A 16,924-nucleotide genomic window follows, 5' to 3' on the forward strand; every position below is an offset into this window, starting at 1 on the left:
GATGGCAGAAACGCAAGAAGGAAAAAGGTTATCAACAAATTGTAACGCATGAGCACGAAAACATTTTTTGTGTGCACGTGAAAATTTCGCGTGCGCACGCAACAGTTTCTCGCGAGCATTTCAATTGTAAATTTTAAATAAAAAAACTATAAACTTATTCTATTTAATTAAGTAACTGAAAGTGAAACTTGTGCTTGCTGCAATGCAAAACGGTCTGTCTCTGTCGACCAGAATCAAATGAACAGATGCAACCTGATTCAGATAAACATAATAAATGTGGACGGCATGAAAGCACTCTGACATGACATCGGTGTGACAGTGAAGGTCTTACGCAACCCAATTTGTCTCCAAAATAAAACATAAGAGTACAAATTGTTGTAAAACTGGTTCAGTGAGCGTCTGGTGGAGGCAGATGGGCTTTTATTATGTCTGTGCCTTTGGAGGCAGGCCTGCAGCGTGCCATCACCAATAAGCCAAACGGGCCACTCGTCTTCTTCCACTCCCGGAGGAAGGAAAAATTATTATTTTTTTAGGTGAGGTTTCTGCCAGAGGCCATAAATGGCGTGCCGCAGAGACCGACCGCCGAGCGAGGCTTATGCCCGGCCTGGCAGTTTCTGAGTCAACGGTGCTGTGTGTGGCATTACAAACAGCAGCGCCCGGCACTAACACATGGGCTGCACCTTGCTATCAATATCACTTCAGCTGATGTAACCTCTTTTTCTTAAACCGATTTTAAAACACGCTCTGGTAATAATATGCGCTATTGGAATTCCCAGACTATGTGCCTATTGAGATATATTTCCAAACCTGTGCTCCCCTTATTTCAACACTCCCTTGCTGGACTTAATCAATTGTTTTGTACTTTAGTAACTTTGACATGCAATCAGATTTTTTTTTTGCCCAAAGGCACAAACCAATCTTCAACCTGTTGTTTCTGAATGCATTACGCTGACTTTCATTTTTTGGGGTCTTACAGACACTTCCAAATAGACTCGAAAAAAACAAATCAATAAGTGATCTCAATGCCGGATCAAATGACCGTTTAAAACAAAAGTTTGTCTTTGTCCGCATTCTTAAGATGTGCAGTATATCAATGGCAGCACAAACCTCATCAGCATGACTCTTTCATTAGTTAACATTCGCTGAACCACTTCTGAGCGGCTCCACTAGCATTATATATGAGTGTTTCTTCAACTAAGAGTACTTTCATGTCATTTTTTATGACAACTAACATATTTCAACATTTGTTTTCTTTTTATTACAAAGAAAGTCGCAATTAAACCATCTGGAGAACTTTTTCACCATGTCTTTAACATTCATTTTTGTTCAAATGCCTTTTTATTATTTTACCCATGTCCCAAACTTTCAACCATCAAATAGATTTACATATTTTAAGACTGAAAGTCTGAGGCAAGGGAAAACAATGAATAATACAAATATATATGATAGTTTTAAAACTTTCAAACTATTTCATTACAGATTGTGTGAAAAAAAAAAAAAGTATACATTTTATTTCAGGATTCTTTGATGAATAGAAAGTTCCGATTTTTTTTTTAAATCAATTTAATGCATTTTTGCTGAATAAAATTCTTTAAAAAAAAATCTCACCGACTCCAAAGTTTTTAACAGTAGAGTAAATAAGAAAAATTCTTATTGTGCAACATTTCCAATCAATCTGGATTTTGTACAACTATTAAAAAAGTGTGAAAATAGGATTTATGATACATAAAACGTTAGCTTTTTATTGCCTGTTTAAGAGAGTTTGTTGTCTAAAAGTTCACAGTGAAGAAACACTCATACTTTCTCTGCCTAAATTTTTCCTCATCTCCTGCCAGAGCTTTCCTCACTCTGATGGTCACATCGGACGCCTACATGCCATCTGAACTTCCTCCATATTTGGTATTGATCGGAATAATCAGTGCTGGATGAGATTGAGACATTGGGTTTGACATTTCAATGCAATTGTTCTCTGACCTTTATCCAAATGAAAGAATACATCATCCCGCAGAGAGAGAGAAACGCAGCTTGTACATGACTTCATCTGATGGATGTTGGGATCTTTTGAGTTACGTACCTAAGAAGGACACGCAGACTTTGCAGAAGGTGTTGAACTGGAACTTGTTGGCGGCCTCCAGCAGGGTTTTGGCGTTGGCCGAGTGGATGACCAGCGAGCCGGTGTAGACGAACTCCAGCAGCAGCTCCAGCACATCTGCACCAATGTTGGTCATCTTCAGCTCCAGCTTCTCTCCAGTCCCCGTCTCTCTGGACGACCTGACGACACACACGCACACAGACGTACACCAAACACACAAACACAGAGGTCATGACCTAAAGGAAAGCCTTATGGCATACCCAAAATCCATTACAGGATGATTCTATGCAACGGCTGCCTTTTCCAGTTTGATAAAGTCATTTTTAAAGGGATAGTTCACCCAAAAATGAAAACTATCCCATAATTCACTCACCCTCAAGCCATCCAACTGTAGGTGTATATGGCTTACTTCTTTCAGCGGGACACAATCGGAGTTATATTATAAAATATCCTGGCTCTTCCCAGCTTTACAATGGGAGTGAATAGAGCCTGAGTTTTTGAAGCTCCAAAAAGCGCATCCATATTTATATCCAAACATCCATATTTACAATTTCATAAACTGGCTTATAATCACTGGCTTCCGATAACAGCCGTACGCGAGTCTCGTTCTGGCGGAAGAGTGACCTCTGACCCGACGCATGACGTAGGATGTAGGAGTAGCGCAAGTTTAGGTGAAAGTAGACGACTCTCGTGGTTCAAACTAATAGAGCTGGGCAACAAACTCAAGCTCCTCCCACATTCCTCTTTAAAAATCCTGTTTGTTTAGTTTTGCTCTATCCTCTGCACTTCCGCGTTCAAAATACGTCATATATAGGTCACTCTCCCGCCGGAACTCGACTCGCCAGTGATTATAGTTTATAAAGTTCTAAATATGAATATTTTTCTGCATTTATTAACTCACTGGAGTCGTATGGATTACTTTTATGATGGATGGATGTGCTTTTTGGAGCTTCAAAATCTCAGTTACTATTCACTCCCATTACAAAGCTTGGAAGAGCCAGAATATTATTTTATATAACTCAGATTGTGTTTGGCTGAAAGAAGAAAGTCATATAAACCTATGATGGCTTGAGGGTGAGTGAATTATGAGATCATTTTCATGTTTGGGTGAACTGTCCCTTTAAAGTAAGTGTCTGTAAGATTAGATATATAATGTGTTCAGGTGTGAATAAAATGCAGGCAAATTAATACATTTTAATATATTTTGGGGGGTTAAAGGAATAAAGTTCGGGGGGTCTTAAATAAGGTTGGGGGTTTAAGGTTCACCCTAAAATTAAAATACTCACCCTAATGTTTTTCTAATGCAGTATGAAATTATTTCTTTTTCGAAACACAAAAGGACATTTTTTTTAAATATTAAAATATGACAAATTTATATATATTTTTTCATTTCACTTTATTTTTCATTTGAAATATATATTTTTTTAAATAAATAATTATTCAAATGAAAAAGTCTCATTTTATATTTATATAATAAAAAGTTTATATTTTAAAAGTATCATTTAAAATATAATTATAGACATTTACAAATATATATTATTTTTAAATTATTTTATTTAGATTTAATTTATTATCTTAAATAAATAAAATTAGTTTAAAGAGGAAACATATGGTAAAAAAATAGAGTAAAAACAACTTTTTAGTACTACACTATCAACTAAAATATACGAGACAAACTGTACAAAATTTTGGATTGGACATCAAAATGTGCATGTTATATAGAGAGTAGAAAAATGGCATTCTCAAGACACAAAAAAAGATAAAAAATACAAAACTCTCTATTAACACAGTAAAAGTTGGCACTAGTTATGCATTGTTTATCTTTTTTCTTTTCTTTTGTACACAAAAGGCATCCGTTTTGTAGAACGACCCTACAGGAAAAGCATAAAGTGCACTCGGTTTCTTGCATCTGAAATTAAACACAATCTGAATCAAAGAATGAAAGACTGTTTTTATGACACATCATCATCATGGCATGCTTTGAGGACGGGTGCAGGTGACGCACAAATGCACAGAAAGAATGACAGGAGGGAGAAAGACATGGAAGGGGAGGAGGGCTGATACGCAATCTGCCTGTCCGCGTGGAGCGATTGCACGGTAAACTGGCGGAGATGGAAGCGTTTCATTACGTTAATAAGATTCGTCCAGCACCCCGAGCACATTCACGACACACGACCTCTCGGTATCGGTGTGTGAGACTCTCAGCCCAGAGTTACCTGCCTGCTCATGTCTTTCACATGCAATTGCCCTGATCACTTCAAATAATAATTCCCATGGGGGGGATGGGAAATGTGAATAATGAGCAGCATCAGGGGTTTTATGCTCTGAGTGAAACGATAATCCCCTGAAGGTCAAGGGCAGGAGGAGTGAAATGAATAGCCACGCAGCCGTTGATTGTGTTTTAGTGTCGGCTGAAGATAGCACTGATGTGTACAGTCACCAGATAACTGCCAGGCTACCAGACGGAAAGCCGATATACATGGAAAGGCCATTAGGTGAAAATGAGGTGATTTCTAGATATTTTTCTTGGCTCAGTATCCAATACTGTGATGATCCGCCTGCAGGTTTTCAAAGAAACGGTCATTTCGGGTGATTATTTTTCCAGCTAATTTATTGATTACACTGCTGGCCATTCGATCTAGCGTTACATATTTGCTTTAAATGTGATGGTGAGCTGTCTAAGTTTCATGCTATTCTAAAATCATCTTCCCACGGTTCCCGGAGAGTGAAAACTCTCTGCAAAATGATGCAATGTTTTAACAACATCAAGTGTGTAAATGCTACAGCATTCAAAATAAGCAGCTGGGAATGCCAGTGTTTCTAAAGCAAAATATTTCATCACATTTTCAACAACTTACATGTTTTTTTAGTTTTTTTTTTTTATATAAACTGTCCTTTTAGTCTACAACTGGATGCAGTGCATATAGCACACAAATAAAATGGCAAATACTATAAAAGTAATAATTACATTATATTAACATATTCATAGTTTACTACTACAAGTGCACTTTCATGTATTTAAAGCTTCTGGATTTTGCCTCAAATATCAAAACAATAATCCAACAGATATAAAACACAACTTAAACTATAAAACTATAACACACAACGTAACTATAACAATGATCTAAGAGAATGGCACTTTTGGGAAGCAATAAACAAAAAGAAAAGGTCATTTTTACATTTGCTGTACGTAGCAGTAATGGCTAGCTACTTCGTTGTTTATATAATATAATAATAAATATAATATAATTAATATAATATAATATAATATAATTAGTGCTGTCAAATCGATTAATCGTGATTAATCTATTCTAAAATAAAAGTTTGTGTTTATATAATATTATATGTGTGTGTGTGTGTGTGTGCATACAAACACATATATATGCATACATATGTTTGTATGTGCACACACATACAGTACACACACATATATACAATATATATATATGATAATAATATATATATATATACACACATATATTATATAAACAAACTTTTATGATGGAATCGATTAATCGTGATTAATCAATTGGACAGCACTAAATAATATAATATAATATAATAATATAATATATATATATATATCATTTGTATAATATTTTTAAATAATGACAAAGTTATTTATTTATTTATTCATAAAATTAATTTAAGGATGGGAAAATAAAACATTAAGTTTTTAAATGTTTTAGTACAATATTTCCAACTAAATTCTTAAAATATACAAAGAGTATATATAAATATATTGTATGAAGAATATATAAATGTCATTATAAAAATAATGTTAGTGGCAAAACTTTCAAAACGTGACATTTGGTCATTATTACTCAGCCCATGTTGTTTCAACTCTGTATAATTATTAAACACAAAATGAGACTCTGAAATTGTGGATTGTGATTTATTCTATCTAAAAGAACAGCACCATAAAGGTATTATTAAAAAAATGCAAAAAAGTCATGCACTATATTCCAAGTCCTCTGAAGCCATACAATAACTTTGTGCGAGGAACTAAATGAGGAACTAAAAAACAAATTTTGAGGGATCCAGAACTGTCGAAGATCTTTTGTGTTTCCCGAAAGAAAGACAAGTAATAAAAACTCAGTGAGTGTTTTAGCGCAATTTTCTGACGTCATGGGATCACAAAACTAAGAGATAGTAAATCTTTTTATGTTTTTTTTTTTTTTTTTTTTTTTTTTGTGCGTTCCCGAGATTAGACCTTCCTTAACATAATGCCGAAAACCCGAAGTCTCTAGGTGGTCTGGTTGAGGAGGAGATAGAAGTGCAAGATTGGTGCGCACAGACAGAACAGAAATCATGAGTTAACAATCGCAATTTTGTCTGTAGGAAAATTGCGCTAAAAAAAAACATCATGGGGGAAGTAAACAACAATGACATTTTGGGGCGAACTACTTCTCAAATGTGGCCTGAGAAGATCCCATCTTCTTGCACTATAGGTGAAAACACACTGAGTATTTTTAACACAATACTGGCGTAACTTTTGGCAACAATGACTTTGACAGGACGCATAACCTGTTGAAGACTACGACAGCTAAAAAAAAAAAACGTGACGGGAGGATACACAGACACACTGACGGACAGGGTGAAGGCGCGTGGAGGATGGTGACAGTGAAGAAGAGAGAGTAAGAGAGAAGGGGACGTTAGTTCTGCCACAGGACGCCAGCAGCCATTCTTCTGGTGTTCCATGACTGGATCTTTGAGAGTGACCCCCCACCAAACCTAAACAAAGTCCCCGGTGTCATTTGCACTGTCAGCGTGGCCCTGTGCATGAACATAGGAGTGCGTAGGGTGTCATTAGTCTCCAATGATTGAGTACTTGAGGGAGGAGAAGGACAACTCAAGAGGAGAATGTGCAATTACGCCCCTGGAACTACAGCTGAAAAGATTAAGAAACGCCACTCCCTCCTGAAAAGCAAAAAAAGCCAGAGTTTGTTATTGTTGTCCTCTCTAATTGCCGTGGCGATAGGTTTTAAGATAATAGAATGGGATGTTGGTCCAGGGTTAAGTTATGGAGGTGATAGAGAGGAGAAGGGGGGAGGGGGGGGGGGATAAGAACGGAAAAAGACAGAGAAAGAAATAAAACAAAAGCATGTTCATCAACCAGGTCAATTAGTGCAATCTGAATCGGCTGGAGTAGCAATTTGCTTTGTCTGAGCACTTTTATTATGGAAATCACTCTGGCTTTGGAGAGAGGTGCATATTTATGGAGCTGCTGATTGCAAGCGTTGTTTTTCAGCAAGATGGAGATAGCGAGAGAGAGAGAGAAAGAGAGAGAGAGAAAGACAGTGAAAGACAGCATGTCCGTGAGCGATAGAGCAGAGAAAGTGTTTAAAAAATGAGCATCTATTATTTTTCTCACTCAAAGTGCCATTTTTTCAGCATTAGCAGCCAACATGAGGATGAGGATGATTGGAGATGGCCACATGGTGCATGTGTGTGCAAACGCAGATTATAAATTAGCTGGGGACGTCCAATAAAACTGCTGGCTAGTGTTGACTCTTAACACATTTAACCACACACACAAAGAAAAATATTAATTGAAAATATCTGGAGCTCATTTTATCTGTCCTTTGCCAGTAAAGATGAAAAAGGAAAACATGCTTGTTTCACAATAATTATCTTTGTTCATGTATGTTTCCAGACAGAAATGTCTCACGGGGCTACAGCGTTAGGTGGTGGTCATTTTCAGCAATAAAAGGCCTCAAAGCAGAGGTAAAGGAGAGTGGGGTAAGATGTGTCGCTCATTTAATAAAGTTTTTGTTTTGAATCAGAATCAGAACGAGCTTTGTTTGACAAGTGTGCACAAACACAGAAGGAATCTGCTCTGGGTACATGCATACCATACTGTACATACATACTGTGCATATATGACACGAATAGAAATAACATTTAAATAAGTAAGACTAAGAAATAATAATAATAATAAATAGTATACATCTGGAACAGAAGACTTATGTACAGATGTGTGCATCATGTACTGTATATACAGCTGTATAAATAAAAAATATGTATATGTATTTACATAATGTATATTTTGCATGTCAAACTACAAGTCAGGTAAAATACATTTTCTGTAAAAGCAAAAGTCTACAAAATAAATGATATATCCATAAGACTATAATCAAAGTAAGGCTTCAAGACTTAAGACTGTTTGACATTTAACGGGTATATTTTGTTTTACAATTTTTTTTTTTTTTTTTGAGAATTCAGATTTCTATGGTTGTTACAGATAATTTATTTTCATTTCAGTTGACGGCAAACATCCTGCTATATAATTAGGAGTATTAGTTATACTTCATTTCATCTCATTTCTGCTTGCCTAGAGGACGACTCATATAAAATGACACAGTTTACCCCCACTCTCTCCTATGTGCCATTATTTTTTAGCACAGCACTGATGCAAAACTAATACTAAGTCTGAAAGAAAAATCTACAGATATAGATACCGAAAAGCATGATGGGAAAAATAAATAAATATTAAAAAAGTCTCTTTTTTTGGAGGTTCGGAGAGAAAGTTGCGCAGTCGAATCATTACAGCATGAAATATGAATGAAGGCGCATACTGTGGAACTTCATTACTGTATATAAACTTCAAGCTTCCCTGAAAACCCCTCAGAAAGTGACTTTCCTCCAGTGCAGGAGGTAATTGTGCCTTCATAGAAGTCGCCTGTCAAACCCCACGGGATTAATGATCTCCCACTATTCTCCGAATGAAACCTTGCTCGTTTCTCGCACTTGTAAGGCCAAATCTACTGTAAAACAAACGCGCGGTCTTACTGTATATAAATAAAGAAATAAGAGTGTGGTGTCAAAGATACTTTGAGCTAGCTAAGTTTCACATTACACACATTCGCTGACGGCTTGGTGCATTTGCACTACCCATGAATTAAAGTGGCACCAAGCATACTTATTGAAAATCCGGAGGGGAAAATGGAATTACTGAGGGCGATCCGTCTCCGCGCTCCACGCGGCAGACGCTAAAGGGGAGGGTAATGGCTTTTCTTCTTCCCGTGGCCGATGGGGAGCGTGTGTGCACATTTAGGAGGTGCATTATATCCTTCAGGTGGCATGTTCTCTCCGCACCCCTCAGATGAGCTTAATGCCAGAACGCAAGCGCTAAAAATAGCATGTGGCTCAGACGAGAGCAGGAAAAGGAAACAATGTTCCAACTCGTAAATGAGGGCATGGCATCGTGAATTGATATTATATCATATACCAGACTCTTACATCAAATTGTGTAAATAGGATTTAGAAATGAATCTTCCCACCAAAATCATGATAACGTAACCTGAACGAAAACAAAATTCAAAATTAAAGAACTGACTGCCTTTAAATTCATGAGTGTGGATTTTAATTGAATAGGCCACACTCTACAGGAAGTTGAATTGGACTTTGAATTGGTTTGACAGGAAGTGGAATTTACTGAAAATCAGTGTTCTGGGGAATGCATTAACGTGAGATGTAATCAGATTACTTTTTTTCAAGTAACTAGTAAAGTAATGCATTACTTTTAAATTTACACTAAAATATCTGAGATACTTTTTCAAATATATTTCGTAACATCAGTTACTTTGTTTTCCTATTTATTGACTGACACCTCTTCTGCTCCCATGTTGAGAGAAAATCAATCAATCAATCAATCAATCAATCAATCAATCAATCAATCAATCAATCAATCAATCAATCAATCAATCAATCAATATCTATCTATCTGTCTGTCTGGTTGGCTTTGATAACCTATCAATTACAGTTTCATTTTAATTTTTAACTTCAAACATTGGAACATGAAATTTAGGGTCATGGGTCAGAAAATTTTGGGTCAATTTTTGTCCCACTAGACTTTTTGCTCCTTTCCTTTTCATTTAAATGCATGTTAACGTGAGAGAAGCACAACTATGTGCGAAGGCGTTTTATCTTTCTAAGGTTTGTAAATTCAAACAGCAGAAAAAAAACAACAACAACAGCAACAACATTTGATTAATAGAGAATGTAAATGCCACAGATTAAACTCTTGATTCAATACAAGCATTACAAACCTAAAAGCTACTGTATGTAGTGCACATGTACTCCAACTTTTCAACCCCTCCCCTCCACCAGCTATCATTAATAAACAGTTTATTGCCAATCCAAATAATTCCCACCCCACATTTTCAGTCTTTTTCGGTTGGAAATATGCCTTATTAGGCAAGTAAAATGGGTAGCAAATGCCATTCCATGTTGATTTTAAGGAATTGCGCATCAAACTCGGCAGGTTCATGCCCAGGTGAGAGTGACCCAGATACTGGAGACGTACTGCGATCACAAATCTGCTCTTTTATTACTTTGCCCTTGAGCGTGGCACTTAACCCGAGGCTGCTTCAGGGAAACTCTTCTTGCTATTAGCGTGCACAAAAGTGCTTTGAATAAATGCATCTGTGAAATGGCAAGAAATTTAAAAGATACTGATAGACGCAAAAAGACAAATTACAGAAACAATGAGCTGAGCTATAACAATGATTTAATCCTGTATGAATTTCCGAGCTGGGGAGGCTAATCTGTGGACAACGCCTGCCAAAACATGTGTCCTTCAGTCTGATATCACCAAACAACCATGCAAGGTCAGTGACAGCAGGCGGATCTTAAAGGGACGTGTGTGCGCATCTACACAGGTCCGGTGTTTACCGGTGTTTCTACATTCAGTTGAATAGAGGCGGCCAACTGGACTGAGGCTTTGAATTGTGAATGTGAATAGCCAGCAACTATGCCAAGAAAAATGAAGGGCATCAAGGGCCAGTTGCATAAACATAGCCATTATATTAAGACGGTGTCTTAGATCTTGTATAACCCAGCAGTTAGTCAAGGGGCAGTCAGGCGGTCTTACTTTTCGGTATCAAATTAGGCCAATCTATGTTTTTATGTAACTAACTTCCAAAAATCATGAACAGTCTTAAAGAAAGAAAAAAAAAATCAATGACTAAAGACTAGCCGTAGCGGTTCATGCAACCGGCCCCTGAGGACAGTCACTCAAAGCTCACACTAACTACTGCATAAAGAGTGCTGGGGAGACTAACTAATGACGCTACAAACTATTATTATTTTTTTGTTAATTTTTTTTATAGTGTGACAGTAGCACAAATGTTAATAAAAAGTGCAGCTTTTGTAGTGACAAGCTATATTTTGCATACTCGTTGTATTTACTGTATGTTACACTGTATTGTCTAATAGCCGAGCAAGCTGAGCTAATCAAATGTGGTCTGACATTTGAAAAACTAAAATCCCAGATTTGTAACTCAATACTAGTGTGGCATTGTCTGTAGTGAAAAAAATATAGTAAAATGTTATATAATATAAGGCTTAAATTGATCTTTTCCAAAATTAATTTTTGATCAAAAAATACATTAAAAAAACAGCAATATTGTGAAGTATTTATTAAGATAATTTAAAATAACTGTTTAAACAAGTTAAACAAATTAATTTATTACTGTGATGTCTAAGCTGAATTTCAGCATCATTACTCCAGTCTTCAGTGTCACATGATCCTTCAGAAATCATTCTAATAAGCTGATTTGCTTCTCAAGAAACATTTCTAAATATTATCAGTTGTGCTGATGAATATTTTTGTGGAAACTGTGATTTTTTTCAGGATTCTCTGATGAATAGAAAGTTCAAAAGTACAGCATTTATTTAAAATATAAATATTTTGCAATATTATAAATGTCTTTACTGTCCCTTTTAATCAATTTAATGCATCCTTGCTGAATAAAAGTATTAATTTATTTAATAAAATCATACTGACGCCAAACTTTTGAATGGTGGTATGTGTGTGTGTATAATGCTATATATGTACACACACAAAACAATCATGCTTTACTGAAGAAAATATGGATAGCTGACTGTTTTTGCTAGTAACTTGAAGTTGAATGACTTTTAGTTCAAGTCTGTTAGCTTTAAGGTCATCTATATGCTAGTGTACTTTCTACGCTGACTAAATGAACCCTTTACAGTATATGGATTTAAAATGTACTGTTGCTTGTCTTCTGTCAAAACAATCCGATGTCTATTTGCTGTTTATCAAAAAAGAAAAGAAAAGAAAAGCCTCCAATATTTTGAGATTCTCAAATTATTCATGGGCTTTTTAAATGATGAGTAGGCTGGAGTTTGAAGCTTGAACACTGATGATGAGATTCAAAACAAACACATTGAGAGGATGAATGTGCTGAAAATGAATGAACAACACAAACACACACACACACACACACACACACACACACGCACGCAAACACACACAGTGCAATGCTGGAAAATGTGCTGCCAAAGAAATATTTTAATAATAAAAATAACAAAAAGTGAGCTGGCAATGGATGCAGAAGAGTGTAATTTGGAAAAGCGAGGCAGTAAATGGCTCTGACCTGTGAAGGTAACCATTCAAGGGAAAGTTGCTCGGCTCCTCTCATTGTTTGCGACTCTGAATGCATTCAATGCACCCACCGTGAATGTTTAACATATGAATGGGAAACTTTTATGCCCTATGAAGACCATACGCTTTGCTGATAAAATGGCTGACAAAGCTCATCTCATAGTCAAAATGACAGATACCACATTGCTTTTGGAGCACACTTTCCAAAATGCCTAACATGGTATTTTTTGGGGGGATGATCTGAATACCTATTGTCATTTTTGTTGTTGTTGTTGTTCTTTTAAGATCCCTCAGTCATGGAACACATTCTCTGCTTTTAAAAATGGAAATAAATGCTCTATAATGAGGGGAAGAAAAGGTAATAAAAAGGCAAGGATTGCCCTTTTTCCCAATTTAAGATACATTCATTTGAGCGAAAATGGGGAATGGCTGCTGGCCCTGTGATAGAAACCAAAGTCTTCCTACAAACCTGCAAGAGAGAAAAGAGGGAGGGAAAAAAAAAATGACACAAATGCGTCCTATGAAAAGAACAGATTGGATCAACGGCTGGTGGGAAGGGAGGAAGGCAAACCTTTTCACCAGGTCCTTGAAATACAAGCTGCAGGAAGCTAGAACATTTTGGTGGACTTCAAATTCTTTGCCTTCAACTATAATTTTCAGGTCTGTAAACTCTTTCTCTCTGCGCTGCTGGTTCAACTCCTTCAACATCTCTGTAGAACAAAGAAGAAACAGACAATGCCAAACACGTTTAGAATTCAGATTTTTTTTGGGAACAGATGCAACAACAAAAGCAGACAGTGGCAGAAATCACCACAGTGGAATACAGTAGATCAAAATCAGCATAGAATCAGAATGCAACACTTTATGGACACATTGGAAGCAACGATGCACATTAAACATCAAGCAGAATTATTCATATTAGAAGATGCAAAATAGTAATACACAGTTTTCACAATTTTAATAGAGGATAAGAATACCTTTATTTCAAATATTCAGTTCTCTGTGCAATCCTCAGGTCAGGAACTGACTGACCTCAGTGTGTCAAACATTTCAAATATGCCAGAAATATTGATTTAATATCATATTCCTTGGGGTACTGTGGCTTTTTTAACAATCCTGCGTAGGAGAACTGTATTGTCTATATTTTAGGACTAAGAAAAAAAAAAAAAACTAGCAACATTGATTGAATAATGTGCGTCAAAAACCTAACTGGATCATTCTTTGAATTTTATAATTTATTACATTTTTTATTTACATGTCCTGAATGCACGATTTTCCAAAAGGAATGTTCTTATACCATTAAAAAATAAAACGAATATAATGGTTAAATCATGATTCCAAATACAGCTGTACGAGACTTCGCTCCAAATAATTGCAGTTTATATTCATTGACAAATACTGGGTGGCAAGAGTTTTCACAAGAGTGAAACAGGCAAAACATCTTGTAAACAAACAGAAAGCTTCAAAGAAAGAGAGAGAGAGAGAGAGAGAGAGAGAGAGTGAGAGACGAACCTCAGCATGCAGACATATTTACAAAAATACTTTAAATTCACAGTTTCATCAATACATGAAATTCCTTAAAAATGTTCTCTGATCTTGAAAAGTGCAGGGAAAAAATTGCATTGACAAGAAAGAGATTACATAGATTTACATTAATAAAGTGATATATTTTACTGTAAATTAATATTTCTGCCGATCTCGTTGCCTATTTGACATGTTTACCAAAATAATGAGATGATTCACGGACAATCAGTTTTGAGCGCAGAGAAAACAAGCAGCACATGTACTGTAGGTTTCAATGCATATGTAAATAAATGAGGCGTCTGACAAACACCGAGGCAGAAGTCCAAGGAGACGAGAAGCGGATACAAGCCCTGTTTAATGAGGATGTATAAAGTGATTCTGACAACCGGACCTCGCAGAGTAACTTTAACAGGGAGCCAGTGAAAGTTCAACAGCCGAACACTGCAGCGTCTGAAGTCAAAGCACAGCACAACGGCAGCCATCTTGTGTCTTTATCCAGCTACAGCTCGACCGCTTTCTTTTTCACAACCGCTACAACATATTTAAGCTGTGGTTTATTATATACAAATATTACCCATTTGACACACGATACGCAACTCTTTATGCAAAGTGTTATTGCAGCTTGATATTCTCAACCGATTCACTATCGGCTAGTTCACGCCACTTCCTCAGCATTGTCAGCAAGGTGGAGATTTCAGTGTCGATTGTTTATTTCTACAGCCTAATGGTCCAAATCTGTGATATATTTTATAAATAACAGCTCGTATTGAGTGAAAGTGCCTCTTGGTTCATTTTACAGTGCAAAAAAGCCATTTCTTTGATCAAGCGAAGCAAGATTTTAGTCAAGATGCATCATATAGTGATCGTTAGGGAACAAAGGCTGGTGAAAGTGTTCTGTACATACAGATAATTACCTCAATGTTCATTCTAGAGCGATAGATCAATTTAAAGCATTTAGTTTAAAGCATTTTTAGTAAACAAAGCCATGTTCTACAATATACAGACATAACATAATTAATATTCATTAAACTACTTAACTGAATTTAAAATCACAGGACAACTGAGAAGATCCAACAGCAGAGAGAACAGAATCAAATTATTAGAAACAATGTGCAATTCCAGAAATCAATTTGATCTGCAGTGCTAAAGCAAATGGAACAGCATTGTAAACACATCACCAAAATGAGCAACTACATTAACGCAGCGCGCGCACACACACACACACACACACACACACACACACACACACACACACACACACACACACACACACACACACACACACAGAACAATAAAGAGAGCCTTGAGCCACTGCGGCCACTTCAGCAATACAAAACCAAACAAAATGAATCTCAGGGCTGCCTGAAATTACACTGACATTAAAGAGAAAGTAGCTGATTTACTGATGCTTCAACACTCCAGGCTCGGTAGTTTACAATTTGGAATTAATCAATAGATTTAAAAACAAATAAAAAATAAGCTAAATGGAATTTTAATCGCTAAAACGCAATTAAAAGCACACAGATCATTACAGTCTGAAATACAGTTGTCATGCAAAACATTACGTAGTATAAAGCCATTCTGATTATTTTGCCAATTTCTCTGAATTTCTCCGACGATTTAAGTTCTAAATGCATATGTGTGTGTGTGTGTGTGTGTGTTTTTGCTATCATTTACAATATTTCATAAGAATATATCAATTTTTGTGTGCAAAAGTATATATTTTTGTGTGAAAACAATTATTTGCCATTTTTGCAAATATTTTACAAAAAAAAATTTGTTTTGTAAAATATTGAATATGTGAGTGTGTGTGTGTATATATATATATATATATAGGCAATATATATATAGGCTATATATGCTAAATGTAATTTTAATTGTTACAAATATTTTGCCAATACAGTTTCTCAGGATTTATCTGACGATTTAGGTATAAATATAAAATGTAACAATTTCATATATGTGTGTGTGTGTGTGTGTGTGTGTGTGTGTGTGTGTGTGTGTGTGTGTGTGTGTGTGTGTGTGTGTGTGTGCACGTTTTTGCTAATTTTTTATTTTTGTTGTACAATATTACATAATGGAATTATTACAAATATATATTTTGTGTGCTAGAAAGCATACAAATTCTTTGCCATTTTTCCATTAATTAAGTGTTGTATTGTTTTGTGAAATATATACAGTATATATATATATATATATATATATATATATATATATACAGTATATATATATATATATATATATATTTCATAAAACAATACAACACTTAATTAATGGAATTATTACAAATATATATTTTTGTGTGCTAGAAAGCATACAAATTCTTTGTCATTTTTCCATTAATTAAGTGTTGTATTGTTTTGTGAAATATATATATATATATATATATATATATATATATATATATATATATATATAACACAAACAATATTTAACTTTTTTTTTAAGTAAATAGAAAAATAGCAAAGATTCATAGTTATTTCATAATCATACTATGAATTATTGCAAACAATAGCAAAAAACAGCGCTCAACTTGCACAAATATTCCTCTACTAATTAATCTACGCCAAACCTGACAGCAGTTTTCAACTTGGAATAAAAAGAAACCTTAGTAAAATGTAACTGATTGTTCTTCGCATTATACAGGTTTCTATAGAATATTCACGTGAGTGTGTGTGATGGCGATGGAAACGACGCGCAGCAAGGCTTTGTGAGTCACCGTCGACTGACATGGCTTTCACCTCCAATCTCCTGCGCTGCTCACGACACCCAATTCACCAGCGAAAGAGCTACACAGGAGGAACTATAGTTGTCAGTAAACAATGGTTCGCCTCTGCAAGGTCGCAGGACACGGCAGAAACTGATGGAAAAGCGAATTATGCGGTGCGGCCCGGGGT

The 16,924-nt window shown here is 35.8% G+C and overlaps 1 protein-coding gene across 3 annotated transcripts in view; it reads right to left on the minus strand.

The window, feature by feature from the left end:
• Positions 1-16,924, minus strand: part of klhl29 (kelch like family member 29) — a 281,635-nt gene that overhangs the window by 74,036 nt on the left and 190,675 nt on the right. For all 3 annotated transcript variants that reach the window (XM_079888807.1, XM_079888806.1, XM_079888808.1), the window contains 2 exons: positions 13,075-13,213; positions 2,075-2,271 (listed from right to left, as the gene is read on the minus strand). In XM_079888807.1, coding sequence (XP_079744933.1) covers positions 2,075-2,271; positions 13,075-13,213 — 336 coding nt within the window. The remainder of the gene's footprint in view (positions 1-2,074; positions 2,272-13,074; positions 13,214-16,924) is intronic.

The sequence above is a fragment of the Squalius cephalus genome (genome assembly GCF_949319135.1).
Source record: "Squalius cephalus genome assembly, chromosome: 12".
NCBI lineage: Eukaryota > Metazoa > Chordata > Actinopteri > Cypriniformes > Leuciscidae > Squalius > Squalius cephalus.